General features: G+C 40.2%; 1 protein-coding gene across 3 annotated transcripts in view; it reads right to left on the bottom strand.

Annotated features, from left to right (window-relative positions):
• Schip1 (Schwannomin interacting protein 1) overlaps positions 1-22088 on the bottom strand; it is a 70472-nt gene that overhangs the window by 42281 nt on the left and 6103 nt on the right. For all 3 annotated transcript variants that reach the window (XM_033485483.2, XM_033485487.2, XM_033485485.2), the window contains exons 2-3: positions 10630-10701; positions 1269-1567 (exon numbers count right to left, since the gene is read on the bottom strand). In XM_033485483.2, the coding sequence (XP_033341374.1) occupies positions 1269-1567; positions 10630-10688 (358 nt within the window). In that variant the 5' untranslated portion in view covers positions 10689-10701. The remainder of the gene's footprint in view (positions 1-1268; positions 1568-10629; positions 10702-22088) is intronic.

Genomic DNA, 22088 nt, shown 5'->3' with positions numbered 1-22088 from the left:
GTTCTAATTCTAATTCTCCTAATAATTCTCTAATTCTAATTTTCCTAATAATTCTAATTCTCCTAATAATTCTCTAATTCTTATTCTCCTAATAACTCTCTAATTTTCCTAATAATTCTCTTATTCTAATTCTCCTAATAATTCTCTAATTCTAATTTTCCTAATAATTCTATAATTCTAATTTTCCTAATAATTCTATAATTCTAATTCTCCTAATTATAATAATTATAATTCTCCTAATTATAATAATTATAATTCTCCTAATTATCATAATTCTAATTTTCCTAATAATTCTCTAATTCTAATTCTCCTAATAATTCTCTAATTCTAATTCTCCTAATAATTTTCTAATTCTCCTAATAATTCTCTAATTCTAATTCTCCTAATAATTTTCTAATTCTCCTAATAATTCTCTAATTCTCCTAATAATTCTCTAATCCTAATTCTACTAATAATTCTCTAATTCTAATTTCCCTAATAATTCTCTAATTCTAATTTTCCTAATAATTCTAATTTTCCTAATTATCATAATTCTAATTCTCCTAATTATAACAATTCTAATTCTCCTAATTATCATAATCCTAATCCTCCTTCAGCTCGTAAACAAAAACGGCTATCTCAGATCATTCGATCATTCGATCATGCCGATCGTCGACAATTATAAAAACGAGACCCAAGGCCCAATCTCTGCACCAATTGTCCATTTCCGTTCGCAAGCTGAAGGGACAATCAGGGAGAACTTGACCGTGCAAATATAACCTTCCAACACGGACTCGCATTTCTTACGCGACACGCGACATCGTCGATTCACAATTAGACTCTTATAAAATCGACACGGACGCGATCGTAAAAACCAATCGATTCGAAAACCAGTCGGTGCTTCTAACGTCGTCGCGACTCCGTTCGCCGGTAAATCCGATCGCCAATAAATATCTTGATCGGCTCCCGTTGCATTAGCATCGAAAAGCTGGCTAAAAGCGTTTCGCACGATCGAATCGATGCGTTTCTAACGCAACAAAAACAAAAGAAAAAAAAAGAAAATCAAGAAGTATCGACCGTTCTCCCCGTTATTTCGGTACTCGATACACGATCCAAAAGAAATACTCGGAGCGCTTTAACGCCGTCGCGCGACGTGCGCGCGGATAAAAAATAGAAACGCGGCCGATCGTCGAAGGAAAAGAGGCGTCGAGCTGTTCGATCGGCGCAGCTGTTCGATGCGAATGACCCGCGCACCGGTTTTATATTTGATAGAAATCAGGCGGCATTACCTTCGTAATCGGCCAGGCTCTCGACCGAGCTGTTCCTGCGGATCCTCGGCACCGATAAGTTGTTGTTGAGGTTGCCGGCGTCGTTGTTCGCGGTATCGATCGCGACGTTGTCGCGGGTGATGGCCAGCGAGGACCACGTGGTGGTGTCCTCGGCGACACGGAAATCCTCGGTGTCCTCGACGGCGAACTCGGTCGACGTCGGGCTTCTGGCCACGGGGACCGCGGTGGTCGTCGGGCTCTCGTTCCGATTCTCGATCTCCTCTGTGCTCGGCTGGTTCTGCTCGCTTCTACGTAGCTGACTGCGAGCGAGACAGAGAAATGAGTCCAAGTGGATCGATACGTTCCGTTAGCCGCGGCCCGTACGATCTATGACGATGCAAATATAGTCAGCACACCTACGTAAGACGTCTGCGAGGCAGCCGAGAGAGCTACCTCGGCCCACCCACGCACGACGCTTCGCGAGGGAACCCTTTCGTTTCGATTCGATTCGATTCGTTTCGTTTCATTTCGTTTCGTTCGGTTTCGTGAAGATTCGTTCGGTTGGTTCGTTTAGGCTGATTTCAATTCGCGACGATTTCAAGACCCGAGGGACCACAGTAATGTCTCTATAATTGACGCTCAGATTGTACATAAAAATGGAGAATTTGGGAAGAGGAGATACGATTATTTGAGCCTCGCGGTTCATTTTCATAGTTACCGATTGTTAATAATTATTGAAATGAGGTGCAAGGCTCGAATAATCGTATCGCCTCTTCCCAAGTTGTACAATTTTGTTTACAAGCTGAGCGTCAATTAGAGAGAATTTATTTACTAGAATTTATTTACTATTTATTTACTACTTATGTCGATCGCTAGAAACTACAGTAATGTCTCTCTGATTGACGCTCAGATTGTCCACAAAAATGGACAATTTAGGGAGAAGAGAATACGATTATTTGAGTCTCATGGTTCATTTTCATAGTTACCGATTGTTAATAATTATTAAAACGAGATGCAAGGCTCAAATAATCATATCTCTTCTTCCCAAATTGTCCAATTTTGTTGACAAGCCGAGCGTCAATTAGAGAGAATTTATTTACTAGTTTAAGGTTATGTCGATCGCTTGGAACTACAGTAATGTCTCTCTAATTGACGCTCAAAAATGGAGACTTTGGGAAGAGGAGAATACGATTATTCAACGCTTGCCGTTCGTTTTTGTAGTTACGAATTGCCAAGAACTATAAAAACGAGCTGCATGGCTCAAATAATCGTATCTTCTCTTCACAAGTTGTCCATTTTTGTTTACAAACCGAGCGTCAATTAGAGAGAATTTACTTATTAGTTTAAGGTTATGTCGATCGCTTGGAACTACAATAATGTCTCTCTAATTGACGCTCAGATTGTCCACAGAAATGAACAATTTGGGAAAAGGAGATACGATTATTCGAACCTTACGTTTCGTTTTTATATTTTCATTCGTGGGAAATGCGTTCTTTTGTTTTTCATTTCGATCCTCGAGTCGTACAAAATCGTATGGAAAGTAATCTTTAAATAAAAATGAAGTAATTAACCCTTTGCGCTCGAGCGGTGACTCCGAGGCACCGCTAGAAAATGTTTGTATCGCATTCCAAAATAATTCTTACATCGACAAAATTTAGATTTGTACAATTGTTAAAAGTATAAACTGTTGTATAAGTCGCAAGACTCGATTTCGCACGCGTAAAATGCGCTCTGTCGTATAAAATAGAGACAGCGTCGGTCAGAAACATTATTTTAGATTTACAGTTAAAGTGGCTTCGAGTGCAAAGGGTTAACGATCAAATAATTGCAGAGATAATTCTGCGGTACGCGAAAGGTCGAAAGATGGTCGAATCGGCGTAGAAAGAACGCGCGAGGGTTACAGTAATGTCTCTCTAATTGACGCTCAGTTTGTCCACAAAAGTGGACAGTTTTGGAAAAGGAGATACGATTGTTCGAGCCTTGTGGCTCGTTTTTCATGGTTATCGATTGTCAACGATTGTAAAAACGAGCTGCAAGGCTCGAATAATCGTGTCTCCTCTTCCCAAATTGTCCATGCTTGTGCACAATCTGAGCGTCAGTTAGGGAGACATTACTCTACAGTGAATTCTCCCTAATTGACGCTCAGATTGTACACAAAAAGAGGAGATACGATTGTTCGAGCCTCGCGGCTCGTTTTTATAGTTGCTGAGAATCGGTAATTATAAAAACGAGGCGCAAGACTCAAAGTAATCGTGTCTCCTCTTCCCAAATTGTCCATTTCTGTGGACAATCTGAGCGTCAGTTAGGGAGACATTAATGTAGTTCGGCGGAACATCGATCCCTCGGATCGCCCGCGTTTTTCTCCCGCGATTCCTTTTTCTCTCGGCCCGCTGTCGTTCTCCTCGCGTTTTTCCTTTCTCGTCTCTTCGTTCGGCCGCGCGTCGAGCAGCGATGGGTGCTCGACACCTTTACGCCCGCGCGATACAGCACGGCCTGATGACTGCCGCTTAAATGATGATGCACCGCGATATTGATATTCCGCGATTAAATGCGCGCCACGTTTCTTTTTATCCGAGCCGGGATTGCGAGATGCTTCGTTCCAGATTACCGCGGAATCTTTTATTTATCCGCGATCGCGTCGCTGCTGCGAGACGCTGTTTGCTTCATGGAGCAGTTCCTCTTTTATATTTTTCCTATCCTTTTTCCGGTCGGAGCCGTTTTTTTCTTTTTACACTCGAAATCGAAAATGGTTTTACCGGTTCATTTTATGTAACCTGGTTGCATTTCGTTGCATTAATTTTTACCGTTGGTGGTGCATGTATGGGATTGAATTTCGTAACTCGTGCAATAGTTATACTTTTAACAGTTTTTTTTTTTGATACGATAGTGTCTGTTTAAGGGAGATTGCTGCGAGGCAAATGGCTGATTTTAGTTTAGCTTAATTCTTTAGAAACGTCTCTAGAAAATCTCCATTAAAAGTTCATATATATATACATACATAGTTTTTAACCCTTTATACCATGATCCCTGTCACAGAGACAAATATAATAGAATGAGACAATTTTTGTTTCTAGTATCTCCTCATTGACTTTCACTCACTGATTTCGATAACAGAAGAATCTAGTTTTCTATTTATTTATTTACTTATTTATTTACTCATTTATTTATTTACGTATTCATTTAATTATTTATTTATTTACTTATCTATTTGCTTATTTATTTACTTATCTATTTACTTATTTGTTTATTTACTTATTTATTTATTTACTTATCTATTTACCTATTTGTTTGTTTACTAATTTATTTTATTATTTATTAATTTACTTATTTATTTAGTTACTTATCTATTTACGAATGTGTTTATTTACTGATTTATTTAATTATTTATTAATTTACTTATTTATTTACTTACTTAATTATTTACTTATTATTATTATAGGAACTCATCAGTAAACAATAACGAAAGGTTCAGTTTTGATGCAGAACAGAGTTTCCGAGAAAAGAAGAAAGAAACGCGACGAAACTACAAAATTCGCATCGTACAGATAAAACGGACGTTAATATCCAAGCTTCAGTTTCCATTTAAACGAAACGAACAGGAATTTAATTGCTGAAAACTTTTGAAACGTTTCGCTGCCGCTTGGGACGATCGGCAATAAAACGCTTGACCGATCGACTGGACGTTTCAACTGTACCTTGACGAAGAATCCTGTTTCGCCACGAATCGAAACGAATCGCACCGTAATTAACCCCTTGCCGTATTTAGGCGAGTAAAATTCGTCGCGACGAAAATTTCCGTCGATAACTAATTTTAAGCATGGACGTGATCACGTTCTTCCTTTCACGTCGGAATGAAATTCCGATCAATTGTCATTAATATTTCAGCGTTCGAAGTAATGCGAGGTAAATTTAGACACGCGATAAACATCAATTTTCTTTCGACCGAAATATTTCCGATCGCGGTGATTGCGAAGAAAATGGTACGTCAAGGGGTCAAGCTTCTTGATCGCAGCATACCAATCGTACGGACCGCCTCGGTGGCGCGCGCGCACACATATATCTATCCGATTATAGTGTCAGTGCAATAGTACGAGGTCTGTCTAGGAGATCAAACAGCAGGCGTCTCAGTAACACCATCGTCAAGAACGGAAACAAAACAATGGTAAAGCAACGCAAAAAAGTACGTCCAAGCCCGCGGGTTCTGATCACCGTACGGAGGCACGATGGTGCAATATACACTAATTTCTCCCTAATTCACGCTCAGATTGCGCATAAGAATAGACAATTCGGGAAGAGGAGATACGATTACAGTAATTTCTCTCGAACTCGCGCAGAGATTGCGCACAAAAATGGACAATTTTGGAAGAGGAGATACGATTATTCGAGTCTTGCGGCTCGATTCATAGTTAGGGATTGTCAATAAGTATAAAAAACGAGACGCAAGGCTCGAATACAGTAATTTCTCCCGCATTCGCGCTCAGATTGCGCACAAAAACGGAGAATTTGGGAATAATCGTATCTCCCCTTCCCAAATTGTCCATTTTGTTTGCAAACTGAGCATCAATCAGAGAGAATTTATTGTATCGTTAAAACACGTCGAACTGATATTTTTGAAATCGATTATAGCTTGTGATACGAAGCAAATATTGGGAAACGGTCGAAGCAGGGACTATTTGGTTTTATCAGATTTATGGAAATTGATGAGAAATTATGTTCCACGCGATCGTGTAATTAATTAACCGGACGGACGCCGGGTCGTTTCGTCGCAAGGTATTCAAAACGCCGCCTAATTATTCAACTTTTTAGAATCGACAACTTTTGTTTCATAAAGTCCGTATCGATACGCTCGTTCGTCAAATCTTTAAACAGTCTAACTGTTCTCAACGTTTTATCGTTTCATATTTTCTTCAAAGCGTTACAGTAAATTCTCCCAAATTGTCCCTCAGCTGGTACATAAAAATGGACAATTTGGGAAGAGGAGATACGATTATTCGAGCCTTGCGGCTCGTTTTCATAGTCACCGATCGTCGACAACTGTAAAAACGAGCAGCGAGGCTCGAATAATCGTGTCTCCTCTTCCCAAATTGTCCATTTTTGTTTCCAAGCCGAGCGTCGATTAGGGAGAATTTACTGTACTTGCACGCGTACGCGAACCTTGGTGGGAGAGCACTGCCACGAATGGGACACTTTTATTTAGAACAAGATAACGAAACAGCTGAACGACCTACCTGATTCTAGTTTAAAGGATTTAAACATACGAGTGTGAGATGCGTTTAAAAAATTTAAGTGGAAATCAACCTCCTCGGATTCTCAGCGAATCTCGTCGAAGCTTCGGACTCAAATTTCTCTTTATTGTCCAGGATCGAGATACGGTAAATTCTCTTAAATTGTCTCTCGGCTTGTAAACAAAAATGGGAAATTTGGAAAGAGGAGATGCGAGTATTTGAGCCTCGCGACTCGTTTTTATAGTTGTTTGCAATCGGTAACTGTAAAAACGAGCCGCAAGGCTCGAATAATCGTATCTCCTCTTCTTAAATTGTCTACTTTCGTGCGCAATCTGTACGCGAATTAGGAAAAAATTACGGTAATCGTATCTCCTTTTCCCATATTGTCCATTTTCATGCGCAAGCTCAGCGCGAATTAGGGAGAAATTATTGTAATCGTATCTCCTCTCCCCAAATTGCCCATTCTCGTGCGCATACTCAGCGCGAATTAAAGAGAAAAAACTGTATTCGAGCTTCGCGGCTCATTTTTATAGTTACCGATCTGTCAACAACAATAAAAACGAGCCGCGAGGCTCGAATAATCGTATCTGCTCTCCCAAAATTGTCCATTCTCGTGCTCAAACTCCCCGCGAATTGGTATGAAATAACTGTATTCGAGTTTCGCGGCTCATTTTCATAGTTACCGATCTATCAACAACAATAAAAACAAGCCGCGAGGCTCGAATAATCGTATCTCCTCTCCCAAAATTATCGATTTTCGTGCGCAAACGCAGCGCGAATTAATGGAGAAATTACTGTAATCGTATCTCCTCTTTCCAAATCATCTATTTTCGTGCGCAAACTGTTCGCGAATTCTTTAGAAATCACTGTAAACAATGTGCTCGTTTCTCGTCGAGAACGGTAGGGTACAGTAGCGGGTCCCGAAGATCTGGATCGTGTGTGGATCGGATAACGCGTGTGTGTATTTGGTCAAGCCGTCGGAGGGCGGTCGTTATCGATCGCGCTAAAAAAGAACTGGCATGGCGTCGTGCACACAGAATCATCGTTCCCCAACAACATCCGAAATCAACAGAATAGACAGATCTATCTGGAAGCGAACGATAATCTAGCGCAAACGGAACACGACACTAACGGATTCTCGTGTGTTCGCACTCTAATTGCGGGGAGAGCCGTGGTAGTGTGGAGCGTGTGGAGAGAGGGGCGGTGGGGGGCGTAGGCCACGATAATTTGCAATCAACGAATAATATTGTGGGTACATCTCGACGGAACAAACGCTAGCTCGTGTACGTTCGTTTCGTTTTGTCGATGGATTTTTGTGATCGATGATGGCTTTCGGGGGAGCTGAGCTGAGCTGCGGGGGAGGGGGGGGGGGTAGCATCGGGCTCATGCGACAATCACTTATTGCGATGTGTGTGCGTGTTTCTCTCTGTTTCTCGTTTCTGTTCGTGTTCTGTATTTTGTCGTGTGTGGCATTGCGTTTCGAATGCGTTCGAAAAAAGGAAAACAAAAACGGGGACAGAAATATTTACAGTTCACAGAGGTAGGTGGACACACCGAACAGCTAAACTTTGTGGGTGGCGAACGGTGTGTGTGTCAATTGCTCGGCAACATCATAAAGAAGCACGCATATATGTATAAATACTCAAGAATGCATGGTAGAAAGAAGAGAACGTAAACGAGTAACGTAACAGAAGAAGAAGAAGGTGGAACGATATAAACGGTAAACTGTAATGAAAGAAAGGGGACCGTTTAGAGTCAACACTAACCTTCTGGTTTTCCTTCTCAGTTAAATGCCTTCGCATTGCTAATAATAAGGTTTGGAATAAATAGTCTACAATTTACACTAGAGGTTAAAGTAAACATCTAAAGCAATCCGATCGCTAGATCTCCGGTGGAGCTACCGCGTGTTCTCGCTCGTGATCTAATCGCTAATACTACGATACGACGGTAAATTCGTCGATTACGCTGAGAAAGATCTAAGTCTAAGAGAACGGTATCGAACACGGGGATTGGGGGGGGGAGAAGGCTTATGGTATTAATGCTATTAGTTAAGTACAGGATGATCGGGCGAAGATCGTCGAGAGGCGATTTGCGATCGTGATGGCAACTAAACGTTTCGCCTGAATCGTCGAACGAAGTGTCCGATTCTCCGTTTTCTAGATTCTCCGTTTTTCCGAAAAATTGTGCAAGAAAGGAACGGAGAGATTCCCGAGGTGATTCGAAGTAACTTTTTCCTTTACAAAAATGTTCTCCGACGCGTCGTTGACGAGTTATTAACGAAAAACACCGACCAATGAGAGGCGAGCTCGCCCGGCGCGCTGCGGCCGAGCCAATCGGCGGAACTGGGCTTCGACCGCTCGGCCGCCTCGCGCCAGCCGGTCTCGCCTCTCATTGGTGCACCGTTTTTCGTTAATAACTCGTAAACGAAGCCGCGGGTCGCATTTTCGCTAAGGAAGAAGTTGCTTGAAATGATCTCAGGAATCCCTCATTTCAATTTTGGGACGCCCTGTAGACTTTCGCTGCTGTAATTTCGCAGATAACGATCAACGTCGCTTGAGAAAATTTGAGCGAAAATTTTCAGAGAAAAATTCGGAGAGTTTCAGCAGGTTCGAAAGTTCGCAGCCCGGCGCGGCGACGATCGGACACTTCGCGGACCGACGAAACCGAGAGAGATCAGCGTGAAATTAGCAACGTCGCTCCATCAAATTATGGTATAATTTGAACAACAAACACCGAACCCCCTTTTAACGTCATTGATCGACGCGGGTCGTTCGACGGGGTTGCACAGATTACACGGCGAAGCGATCGCACCGCCATCGAATGACAAACGGGGGCAGGTTGCGTCGGCGAGTCTACAATTTCGTCGTTAAAATTCGGATAGCCGCGAGCATAATCGGCGATGCTGAAAGCGTCGAGGGGCGTCAATGAAGCCACGTCATTCACAGAACGGAGTGCGCGGCGTGTCTGGGCGCAAATGTACGCGCGAAATCTTGCGAACTCAGCGAGGACACGTTCAAAATTCGAGGAACAATAATTAATTAATTAGATTGCTTTGACTTTGTGGGAATTTTGGGGATCGACAGTCGGCGCCGAACCTGTTAACCCTTTGAATTCGAAATGCAAAACACGATTTCTGATCTAAAGTATTTCTGTTTTATACAATTTATTGCGATTTATGCACATGATATTGAGCCTAATGGCGAGTACAATGCAATTTTAACAGTTTTCTTTTTTCTTTTTTAATATAAACGACACTGATGCTCTTGCAATGATTTTGAAAAATGATATAGCGACTTCTAGTGGCGCCTCAGAGTCGCCACTCGAGTGCAAAGGGTTAAAAGCGATCAAGGGTTATTTGCAACTAAATTGAAATTGACTCGAAATCATTCAGAAACGAAACGAATGTTTCCTGCGTCTCGCGATTAATGCAAACAACTTCCATTTTCCATGAAAATCCGCCTTCTAATTATATCAGAAGTTGAATGAAATGAATCGTGTATACAGAAACAGAAAATGTACCGTCTGTGTCTGCATCGATTGCCACTAAATCCACCATAACGGTGTCAATAAAAATGCTTCAAATTAAAACGATTAAAACCGCGAAGACACACGCTTTTACAAGAGAAAAAAAATAGAACAGAGATTTCTCCGTGGAAGCACGCGTCGTAGCAAAAACGTCGAAAAGTTGAAACGAACACAGTCCAGCAATTATTTCCGAAGCAACACGTATCGCTTTTAGCCTCGAAAAAGCGGACCCAATAAACAATAAACCCCGAACCCAGGCGCTAGCATTTCACGAACTATTATACAAAGAGCCATTCGCTCCTCCGTGCCGTACGGTGCGGTGCTCGCGCGTAACACCCCCGTAACACCCCCGTAAAATCGCTGGCCCGGTCGTCCCGTGGAAGAGAGTCCTGCACCCAGACACCCTGTGCACCCGGCACAGTCACGTTTCACGTATCCACGAGCTCGGTGTCCGCGGGATGACGGTCCGACAGGGGGACAGAAAGAAGAAGCCGGTTGGTAGCGAAGGGTTGAAACGAAGCGACGAATGAAACAGAACAAAAAATCGACTCTACGAGGGAGGATAGAGAGAAAGAGAGAGAAGGTAGCTTCGAGGAACGGATCTCTCGGCCGCTGCCGGGTCGTCTACTTACTTGTTGTTCAGTCCCCCAGGGTGCAGCGGTGCCGAGACGACAGCCTCCCTGAGCCGCATATCGGATCCTCGTCTGGAAACAGATAGTTCGCAAGCTGTTGTCACTGTTCGGGATTCGAAAGCGACGACGTTGTCGACGTCGTCGACGATGTTGAATTCACGGTGCTGGTGCTCGCTCGACGGCGACGGTTCACCACGTATGCGGTCCCGCGTGGCTTCGCGGACGATCATCGACGGCGCGGATATTAATTAGGGGACTCGTTCGGCGTCTGAGACTGGACGCGCGCGACGCCGCGCCGGCATCGGAAGACGGAAAAAGCGAACGGCGTGGAATCGATCGTGCAACTAGTTCCTCTACCCTAGCCGTAGACCGATGGAAAAAGGGAATGGGACTCACCGACCGCCATGTTGAAGCCGTGCGCAAGGGTGCTCGCGTTTCCCGTGGTTTATCGACTCGCAACCAACATCCTCTCCTCCCGCTCTCCTTTCGCTCGCCTACCTCGCTCGCCCTCGCCGGCTCGCCTCCTCCCTTTCTATACCTGCCTACTTCAACCCCCGTTCACCCTCTCTCGCTCTATCTTGCTCTCGCTCTCTTGCTCTCCCTCCCTTTTACTCCAGAACGCTGTCTTTCTCGCCCTCGCTTTATCTCTCTTTCTCTCTCTCTCTCTTCCTCGCTCTGGCTTTATCTCTCTTTCTCTCTCTCTCTCTCGCTTTATCTCTCTCTCTCTCTATCTTGCTCCCGCTCTTCCTCTCCCTCGCTTTTACTCCAGAACGCTATCTTTCTCTCTCGCGTCCGCGCTCTCGCTTTATCTCTCTCTCTCTCTCTCTCTCTCTCTCTCTCTCGCTCTCGCACACCCTCGCTCAGCCCGGCATTCCACACCGCGCAGCCTGGCACCCCTAAACGCTTAGCCGCCCCTCGTCTTTTCGCATTTAATTTTTCATTTTCGGCGCTTTTTCTTCCCCGCGCGTCTCTATCCGCGCGTACTTTTTTCGCATCCGGAACAGCAATTATCTTTAATGCACTTTCCCTCGCGGTTTTTCGAACGGTTTTTCCCCCGAGCAAACGGGCCTGCGAATCGATCCTACTTGAACGGCGCCCGTTTACATTGTCCTACAGTGGTTTCGGGAGCGGGATTTTGCGTTTCGGACGGTCGAGCAACGTTTCCCGGGTTTCGTCTTCTTTTCTTCCGGCGAACGGTTCGCGAGTTCGAGCACGGATTTGTACAGGCGAGATATGGTCGAACAATGTCAACGAACCGGGCACTTCGTGTTTATGGATTCTTGCATTTGATAGGGACAGTGTCTTTCAAACTGGATTTCCTGCGCTCTGCGCGTTTCTTGCTTATTATAACTGAATATCGTTGTACGGCTTTCGTGCTCTGCTCCGTTTCTACGGAGCTTGCGAAACTTAATTTACAGTCGCGGAGGAAAGATATTCGCAGATTTGTTTATCTTGATTTGTAACACGGCGCTCGGTTAATCGGTTGAAACGTTCGCATTGCTGCGTTTATAATGAAAATGGATTTTCCGCGTTGTGCGTTTTTTTATTTATTATAACTGAATATTCTCGTATGACTTTTATTACTTTGTTCCGTTTCTATGATGCTTGTGAAACTTAATTTGCAGTCGCGGAGGAAAATATATGCAGATTTGATTACTTTGATTTGTAACACGGTGCTCGGTTAATCGCTTGAAACGTTCGCTTTGTTGCGTTTATAATGAAAATGGATTTCCTGCATTGTGCGTTTCTTGGTTATTGTAACTGAATATTCTTGTATGGCGTTTATACTTCGTTCCGTTTTTACGGAGCTTGTGAAACTTAATTCGCAGTCGCGGAGGAAAATATTCGCAGATTTGATTATTTTGATTTGTAATATGGTGCTCGGTTAATAGGTTGAAATTGCTGAAACGCATTGTTGCGTTTATAATGAAAATGGATTTTCTGCTTTGTGCGTTTTTTTATTTATTAAAACTGAATATTCTCGTATAGCTTTTATACTTTGTTGCTTTCTTACGAAGCTTGTGAAACTTAATTTGCAGTCGCGGAGAAAAGATATTCGCAGATTTGATTATCTTGATTTGTAACACGATGCTTGGTTAATTGGATGAAACATTCGCATTGTTGCATTTATAATGAAAATGGATTTTCTGCGTTGTGCGTTTTTTTATTTATTATAACTGAATATTCTTGTATGACTTTTATTATTACTTTGTTCCGTTTCTATGATGCTTGTGAAACTTAATTTACAGTCGCGGAGGAAAATATTCGCAGATTTGATTACTTTGATTTGTAACACGATGCTCGGTTAATCGTTCGAAACGTTCACATTGTTGCGTTTATAATGAAAATGAATTTTCTGCGTCGTGCGTTTTTTTATTAATTATAACTGAATATTCTCGTATGACTTTTATTACTTTGCTCCGTTTTTACGAAGCTTGTGAAACATAATTTACAGTCGCGGAGGAAAATATTCGCAGATTTGTTTATTTTGATTTGTAACATGGTGCTCGGTTAATCGCTTGAAACGTTCGCATTGTTGCGTTTATAATGAAAATGGATTTTCTTCTTTGTGCGTTTTTTTATTTATTAAAACTGAATATTCTCGTATAGCTTTTATACTTTGTTGCTTTCTTACGAAGCTTGTGAAACTTAATTTGCAGTCGCGGAGAAAAGATATTCGCAGATTTGATTATCTTGATTTGTAACACGATGCTTGGTTAATTGGATGAAACATTCGCATTGTTGCATTTATAATGAAAATGGATTTTCAGCATTGTGCGCCTTTTTATTTATTATAACTGAATATTTTCCTATGGCTTTTATACTTTGTTCCGTTATGATGCTTGTGAAACTTAATTTAATCACATTTAGTCACAGAGAAAAATATTTGCTGATTTGATTTTTACATATAAAATGCTTAACCGCCTAAAACATTCCCATTGTTATGTTTATAATGAAACTAGACTTTCTGCATTACGCGTTTCTCGTTCATTGTAACTGAATACTCCTGTATGGCTTTCATACTTTGTTCCGTTTTTATGGAGCTTGTGAAACTCAATTTGCAGTCGCGGAGAAAAATATTTTTGCAGATTTGATTTTTATGTATGAAATGGTACTCGACCCGACTTAATCACTTGAAACATTCGCATTGTTGTGTGTTACAATGAAACTAAATTTTTCGCACCGTGCGTTTCTCGTTCATTATAACTAAATATTTTTGTAATGGTTTTCATACTTTGCTCCGATCTCTTGAAGTTTGTGAAACTCGATTTATACGGACGAAAATATTCGCACAATCGATTTTCATTTCTGTTATGGTACTCGGTTAAATTCTTCGAGCATTGCCATTGTTATGTTTGTGATTGTTGAAAAAGAAACTTCAGCCTCGGACACAAAAATTAATCTATAGTTTACTTAGGACTGAGATTCGAAAATATCAGTTTACACTTCCGCAGGTTCCGTCAGCGCGCACCGATGGTGATTTAAACTGCATACAGAGTGTCCCAAAAATGTCTCACAATTGGAAAGTGGCGGGTTCCTCAGGTCATTTGAAGCAACTTCTTCCTTTACAAAAATGTTCTCCGAGGCACCGTTAACGAGTTATCAACGAAAAACAGTGACCAATGAGCGGCGAGCTCGGCTGGCGCGAGGCGACCGAGCCAATGAGCGGAACTGGGCTTCGCGCGCTGGTTGGCTGGGCCGCCTCGCGTCAGCCGTACTCGATTCTTATTGGTCACGGTTTTTTGTTAATAACTCGTTAACGGTGCCTCGGAGAAAATTTTTGTAAAGGAAGAAGTTGCTTCAAATGATCCGAGGAACCCGCCATTTCCGAATTGCGAGACATTTTTAGGACATCCTGTATTATAGATACCGTGATATATCGTCGCCGGTGTCGTTAGAGCACATCGTGCTTTGACTGTTAGTGATCCCGGTATCGCGTATACAATGTAAAACGCGATGAATGACCGTCTTTGATTGGTGGAGAAGACCACACCAAAAAAGGGTATATAAGCAGGCGATTTTCAGTCGCCGGTTTCTCAGTTGAATTTGGTTGCTGAGTCATTTCGTACATATACCTTCTCCCAAATAAAACTTTTAAGAAGAAGAATTAATATCATATTCATTTGAGAAATAATCCAAGCCATAATCCCAATAGTGATAAATAAGTTGGCGGCGAGATTGCGAAGAAATGTCACTTTCCGATGAGTTCTCGCAGGTAAAAATTATTTGAGTAGATGATCGAATTATTTTCAGCGACATAGGTCTTCTTTTCGTTGTCTTGATCATCCCCCCTCCCCCCACCCAACCTTTCGTGTTTTATTTTAAAAGAGGAATCGATAATTAGCGTAGTGTATATTGACCCATTTGTGGCAGTTCTAGACTCGTTTTCTCTCGTTTGTTTTCCGCAATGCCGCGTTGCTATTCCGTCAAAATTTTCAGGCAAAGTTATTATTTCATAAACGTTGAAACGTCGTACGAGATCGACGGGGCACGTTGTCGTTTTCGTAAATAGCCGAAGGCGTTACTCGTTACTTCCTGTGCCATCCGCGTAATAGGCCAGAGTTCGCAACTATGAAAAGATGAACTGATGACTTTAAAAAGCCGAATGAACAAAAATAGCAGGCTGCGAAGGAAACGTGGTTATTAAAAAATGTAACCGAGCTATGTAAATTTCAGTGCGCCGTAGAAACTTAATCGCTTTCCAGGTTAAGTGGGATAACAAAAACAGGAATGCCGTACGATTGCGTGTTTCTAAGTAGATACGGCCGGCAACGAACAGACATCTTGGTTAACTCGCAGCCAGGAATACATTTGCTTATCAATTCGACGCTTTTAAAACGTTCTCGCACGAGAGACAGCTCCACGGTTCTCGACTGTAGCATGATTTTCCAAAAACGTTTCCCAAACGATCCCAAGCTACTTAATCTGTGTTCGACGAGTATACTCGTCATGGAGAAAGTGGCAGTACTTTGTGTCATGACGAGTATACTCGTCATGGAAAAGTGACGGTATTTTGCGTCACGACGAGTATACTTGTCATGGAAAAGTGACGGTATTTTGCGTCACGACGAGTATACTCGTCATGGAGAAAATGGTAGTACTTTGTGGCATGACGAGTATACTCGTCATAGCGAAATGACAGTGTTTTGTGTCATGACGAGTATACTCGTCACGGAGAAGTGGCAATATTTTGCGTCACGACGAGTATACTCGTCGCGGAGAAGTGGAAGTATTTTGCGTCACGACGAGTATACTCGTCATGGACAAGTGGCAGTATTTGGCGTCACGACGAGTATACTCGACATGAAGAAAATGGTAGTACTTTGTGTCATGACGAGTATACTCGTCATGGAGAAGTGGCACTATTTTATGTCATGACGAGTATACTCGTCATAGAGAAGTGGTAGTATTTGCATCACGACGAGTATACTCGTCACGGAGAAGTTTTAGTATTTTGTGACACGACGAGTATACTCGTCACAGAGAAATGGCAATGTTTTACATCACGACGAGTATACTCGTCGCTTGATTCTCGCGACGCACATAGGCGCGCGCCCTGAAATGTCGGCGCCACAGCTAACTGTTTAAACAATTACACTAATTCGAACCTTTCGTGTAACGGACAAGTCGCAAATTCCTATTATTAAAAACATCAGAATTTCTTGAATCAATTTCGAGAAGCAAGATGTCCGAACGAAAGTTCACGTTTTACCGCGACGATGTTGCAAGTTGATGATAAAATAACAACAACCCTTACATATATATTCTTCCAACGAATTTTCAGTTCCGCGCGCCGTGTTTCTCACGGCCGCTTAAAATATGCAAACGATGAAATTTTCATGGCAATGTTGCGCACCGGCGAAGTTTTAATTTTATATACTTCTCTACGAACGCTGTTTGTTTTTCGTTTCGGTTGTTTGCACGGTATCTTCGCTCCGTCGTCGTCGCGGACGTTTTAGAAAATTTATAGGTCGAAGCTCGTCGGGAAGGTACATAAAAACTGAAAGTTGTTACTGCCGATTTCACCCTCGGGATTGAAACCGGCGGTGGATTACCCTGCGCGTATCTGCTTCGCCGTTCCCTTTCTTTACTTCTGTTATTTGACGCCCGCTTCCTTTCTAGGGCTTCTGTTTTTTTTTCATCCGTTTACCGCGATCTACGAGGCAGCCTCAAGACGGGTTTAGCCAGATCGCTTGTAAGACAATGTTCCGCGATCTATTTTCATTTAGCATTCGCGCGAACTTCACGGGCTTCGAGAAATACGCTCGTTTCTCCCGGAAGTGCCGAATTTCGGGTCGCCGCGAATTTCCCGGCGCCGTTTTCCTACGCCCGTGTAATTTATTGATACGTCGATGCTGAGGGTCGATGGAAGACGACAGAAAATGGTCTGTTTGGGTGTGAGTCGGGTAAGAAAAACCGCGGAGCTACAAGGTACAGTAATTTCTCCCTAATTGACGCACAGATTGGAGATGAAACTATATAGTATATAAATATAAATATAAATATAAATATAAATATAAATATAAATATAAATATAAATATAAATATAAATATAAATATAAATATAAATATAAATATAAATATAAATATAAATATAAATATAAATATAAATATAAATATAAATATAAATATAAATATAAATATAAATATAAATATAAATATAAATATAAATATAAATATAAATATAAATATAAATATAAATATAAATATAAATATAAATATAAATATAAATATAAATATAAATATAAATATAAATATAAATATAAATATAAATATAAATATAAATATAAATATAAATATAAATATAAATATAAATATAAATATAAATATAAATATAAATATAAATATAAATATAAATATAAATATAAATATAAATATAAATATAAATATAAATATAAATATAAATATAAATATAAATATAAATATAAATATAAATATAAATATAAATATAAATATAAATATAAATATAAATATAAATATAAATATAAATATAAATATAAATATAAATATAAATATAAATATAAATATAAATATAAATATAAATATAAATATAAATATAAATATAAATATAAATATAAATATAAATATAAATATAAATATAAATATAAATATAAATATAAATATAAATATAAATATAAATATAAATATAAATATAAATATAAATATAAATATAAATATAAATATAAATATAAATATAAATATAAATATAAATATAAATATAAATATAAATATAAATATAAATATAAATATAAATATAAATATAAATATATAATAAAATATTTATATAAATAATATATAAATATAAATATAACTTGGGTATAGGGGATACGATTGTTCAAGCATTACAGCTCGCTTTTTTATAGTTGCCGGTTATCAATGACTATAAAAAGGAGCCGGGAGACTCGAAAAATCGTATCCCCTCTTCCCAAGTTGTCCATTCTCATCGCCAAGCTGAACGACAATTGGGGAGAGTTCACTGTACGTGGTAGGTACTAAGAACAGGTAGCCCTTCTACAACACGGCGCCCTACAACACGGTTTCGCTTTAACACGATAGGATAAATTGCGGGAACCCTCGCATACCACTGCAACCTATAACACTGTTTCGCTCTAACACGATAAGAAAATTGCGAGAACCTTTGTACGACACTGTACTTCTACAGCACTGAATAACATGATTTTTGTTCGACATATTTAAAAACTGTACTATCTAAAAATAACGACGGGAAGGAATAATGAACTAATGAACTACAGCGCCTTCGCATGAAAATATAATTGTTATAATTAAGGGAGTATAAATATATACCCTTCCGCTGAAAGGAGACGAAAATTCAAAAGGGAGCTGCAAAATTGTCTATCTTCGTACCGTGAAATCTACAATAGTCACGTGGCCTCTGAATTGCCTTCGAATCGTGGCATTTGGCCTTCGAATTGCCTTCGAATCGTGTCACGTGGCCTCTGAATTGCCTTCGAATCGTGGCATTTGGCCTTCGAATTGCCTTCGAATCGTGACATTTGGCCTCCGAATTGCCTTCGAATCGTGACATGTGGCCTCCGAATTGCCTTCGAATCGTGTCACGTGGCCTCCCAATTCCCTTCCAATAGTGGCAAAAAATTGAAATCTAAAAAGTTAAGATTATTTCAAGTCATATTAATCTACATCAACATAATACTGTCCGTTGCCTTTTTTCACCGTTTGCCCCGGGTTCCTATAAAAACGATCCGTAATGCCCGAAAAATCGCGTCTCAGTATTCTCATATCTGCCGGTTTCAATTCCGACCTCCGTACAAATTAAAAACGAAATTACCGTATTTCGTTCCTTCGCTTCGCCCGCCTCGGATTCCGTAATTACCAAAGTTCAACGCTTCGGAAACTGCGACCGTAAACGTACAGAAATAATAAATCGCGGTCGTACAATTTCCAATGCACGAACCGTGTTTCCAATATCTGGATAATTAACCCCCCGAAAGGGCGCGTTATTAGTATAATAAAGAGTTTACTGGTTCGATCGGCTCAATCGCTGTTCGACGAAGCAACGAACGCTGTTATTGCAACAGCGTAACGTAAAAATGCCTCGAGATTATTTCATACTTATCCCGGGGAAAGGTAACGACGGCGGTGGTTTTTTTAGCGGAAGCGTGTTCGATCGCGTAATTCAACGACGGAAATTGTGTCAACGGCTTTCTTTTAATGTATAGTTGTTCCTCGAGAAAATGAAAAGTTATTGGGCCGCGTTAATTGAACGATGCTCGAGAAATAATCGATAGGGACGCGGCCGGCATTATCCAGATTGCCGCAATTTAATATCATCGAGTGAAATTCATTATTAACGGGGCGGTTAGCGATCGAGGGCGGGGGGAGGGGCCAGAAGGAACAACGTACTTTTTTCCGTCCTGCTGTTCTCTCTCGGGAAAGAAAATTCGGTTTACGTGACATTCGCATCAAATATGTATAATAGAAGGCTCGTAACTCTGCCGCGGAAGATTGAAAAAGCGAGGGTTCTGAAATATTTCGCGGAGAAGCTGATCCGCGGGAAAATATATCTTCTGGTTGTCTCGGAACGATGCTCGGAAGTTCGCAGTGATATAGTGCGGGAGATTTAACCCTTTGCACTCGAAGCTATTTTAATTGTAAATCTAATTAACTTTCCTGACTTATATTATATATTTATATTCTATTTTATACAGGGTGTCCCGAAAATGTATCGCAATCCGAAAGTGGCTGGTTCCTCGGGTCATTTGAAGCAACTTTTTCCTTTACACAAATTTTCTCCGAGGCACCGATAACGAGTTATTAACGAAAAACAGTGACCAATGAGAGGCGAGCTCGGCTGACGCGAGGCGACCGAGCCAATGAGCGGAACTGGGCTTCGCGCGCTGGCTGACTGGGCCGCCCCGCGTCAGCCGTACTCGATTCTTATTGGTCACTGTTTTTCGTTAATAACTCGTTAACGGTGCCTCGGAGAACATTTTTGTAAAGGAAAAAGTTGCTTCAAATGATCCGAGGAACCTGCCTCTTTCAGATTGCGAGACATTTTTGGGACACCCTGTATAATAAAGTTCATTTTATGCATATGAAATTGAGTCTTGTTACTTATACAACAGTTAGACTTATAACAATCTTTTATATCTAAGCTTTGATAATGTAACAATTATTTTGGCACGTGGTGTAACAATTTTAGCGGTGCGTCAGAGTTACCACTCGAGTGCAAAGGGTTAATTCGACGCGACAAAATTAAATTTACAGTTTCACGGAAATATTTACTTTCCTAAACTAGACGTAAACTAGTGCAACGAAATTTATTTATTGAAACACTTTATTTCGTCGAAGGGAACTTTGACCGTTGGATTTCGGATTTTATTTTTAAATGGGACCTTTGAACGGTTTCGAACGACGTCATAGGTCGGTGGAAATAATTCGTCGCTCTGTCAGCAATCGACATACATCGCCATTTGTTCTATAGCCATCGATTGACCTACTACAATTTTTGTTACATGGACCGGCAGTAACAAATTGATTTTCTATTCGCGAACCGGCCTTTAATATCCTTCGCATCGAATGATAATGTCGATACTTGATTTCGCGAATGCCTGAATAATGCAGACTCCATTTTCAATCTTTCAGACATTAATCTTGTTTGTTCGCTTTTGTTTTTGTTTTTTTTTAATTGTAATAAGTTATAGCAAGCTTTAACCTTTATTCAAATTCTATCGCAGGATGTTAGTCAATTCAATTAAACGTTTGATTCGATTGTCAACTGCATTATATCTATAGCGTCAATAATCGATGAAACGAAGACTTTACAGAATCAAGGATATTTTTAAAAAAAGACGAAGTTAAATTTCAATCCGTACGAAAAGTTGCCGGAGCTCTTCAATGGTTTTGATTAAATCGATACTCTATGCGTTGTACGAAAGCTGTTCAGGCCTGATTGAAAGTTATCGTATAGGTGGCTTTTACACTCGAGATCAAGGCGATAAAATAGGGTCAGAGCCTGTTGATTTAAAAATCCTGCAGACATAGTCGCTTTTACGTACTCTGTTACTTGGAATGTCTCAGCTGAAAGAATGTTTGGAGCAGCGAAAATGAACTGTTGCTGAGAGTAATTTATTTCTAATTTAGTTCTATGTACAAGTGTTTTATACAATTTACTTCTGGACACAATTTACTCTATTTTTTAAATATTGGAATATATATATTTTTATAAAAGTATATATTTAAATACTTTGAAACTGTTCCAAAATATTCATTAAACAAACAATTTGGATTTCTCGGAGTAACATCAACTTTTAGTAACATTACAAATTTTAGTAATATTAGAAATTCTAATTGAAACTTGTAATAACATCGAAAGTTCCAACGATGTTAAAAGTTCTAATAATATTAAAGAGTATAATGGTATTGAAAGTTCCAACAATGTTAAAAATTCAAACGATGTTAAAGACTATAACGATATTAAAAATTCCAACAATGTTAAAAATGCTAACAATATTAAAGACTATAATAATATTAAAAATTCTAACAATATTAAAAATCCGAACAATATCAAAGATTATAATGATATTAAAATTTCCAACAATGTTCAAAATTCTAGCAATACTAAAGACTATAATGGTATTAAAAATTCCAACAATATTCAACATTCTAACAATATCAAAGACTATAATGATATTAAAAATTCTGGTAATATTAAAAATATCGATTGCAACTGCAGAAAAATATAAGAAAGTCGCTTCATAAGCTTGCGCACTATCCGAATAAAGTTGTCTCCCGTCTGGCAGATATCTCTGGGTTCCAGATAAAGATAAACACTTTCCATAAAGAGCGTTTCCGACGAAGTGTCTGGGAGTGACATCCGCAAGGTAGTAAACGGAGTCTTTGAAGTCGTCACGACCGTCACGTGTTCTCCCACGAATGAAATTCCGTCATTGCCATTTGAAGATGCGAGAACCCGAGGA

This window comes from Megalopta genalis, chromosome 7 (assembly GCF_051020955.1).
Source record: "Megalopta genalis isolate 19385.01 chromosome 7, iyMegGena1_principal, whole genome shotgun sequence".
NCBI classification, from domain to species: Eukaryota; Metazoa; Arthropoda; class Insecta; order Hymenoptera; family Halictidae; genus Megalopta; species Megalopta genalis.
Note: the sequence above shows the minus strand (reverse complement) of the source record. Positions and strands in the feature narration are given on the sequence as shown.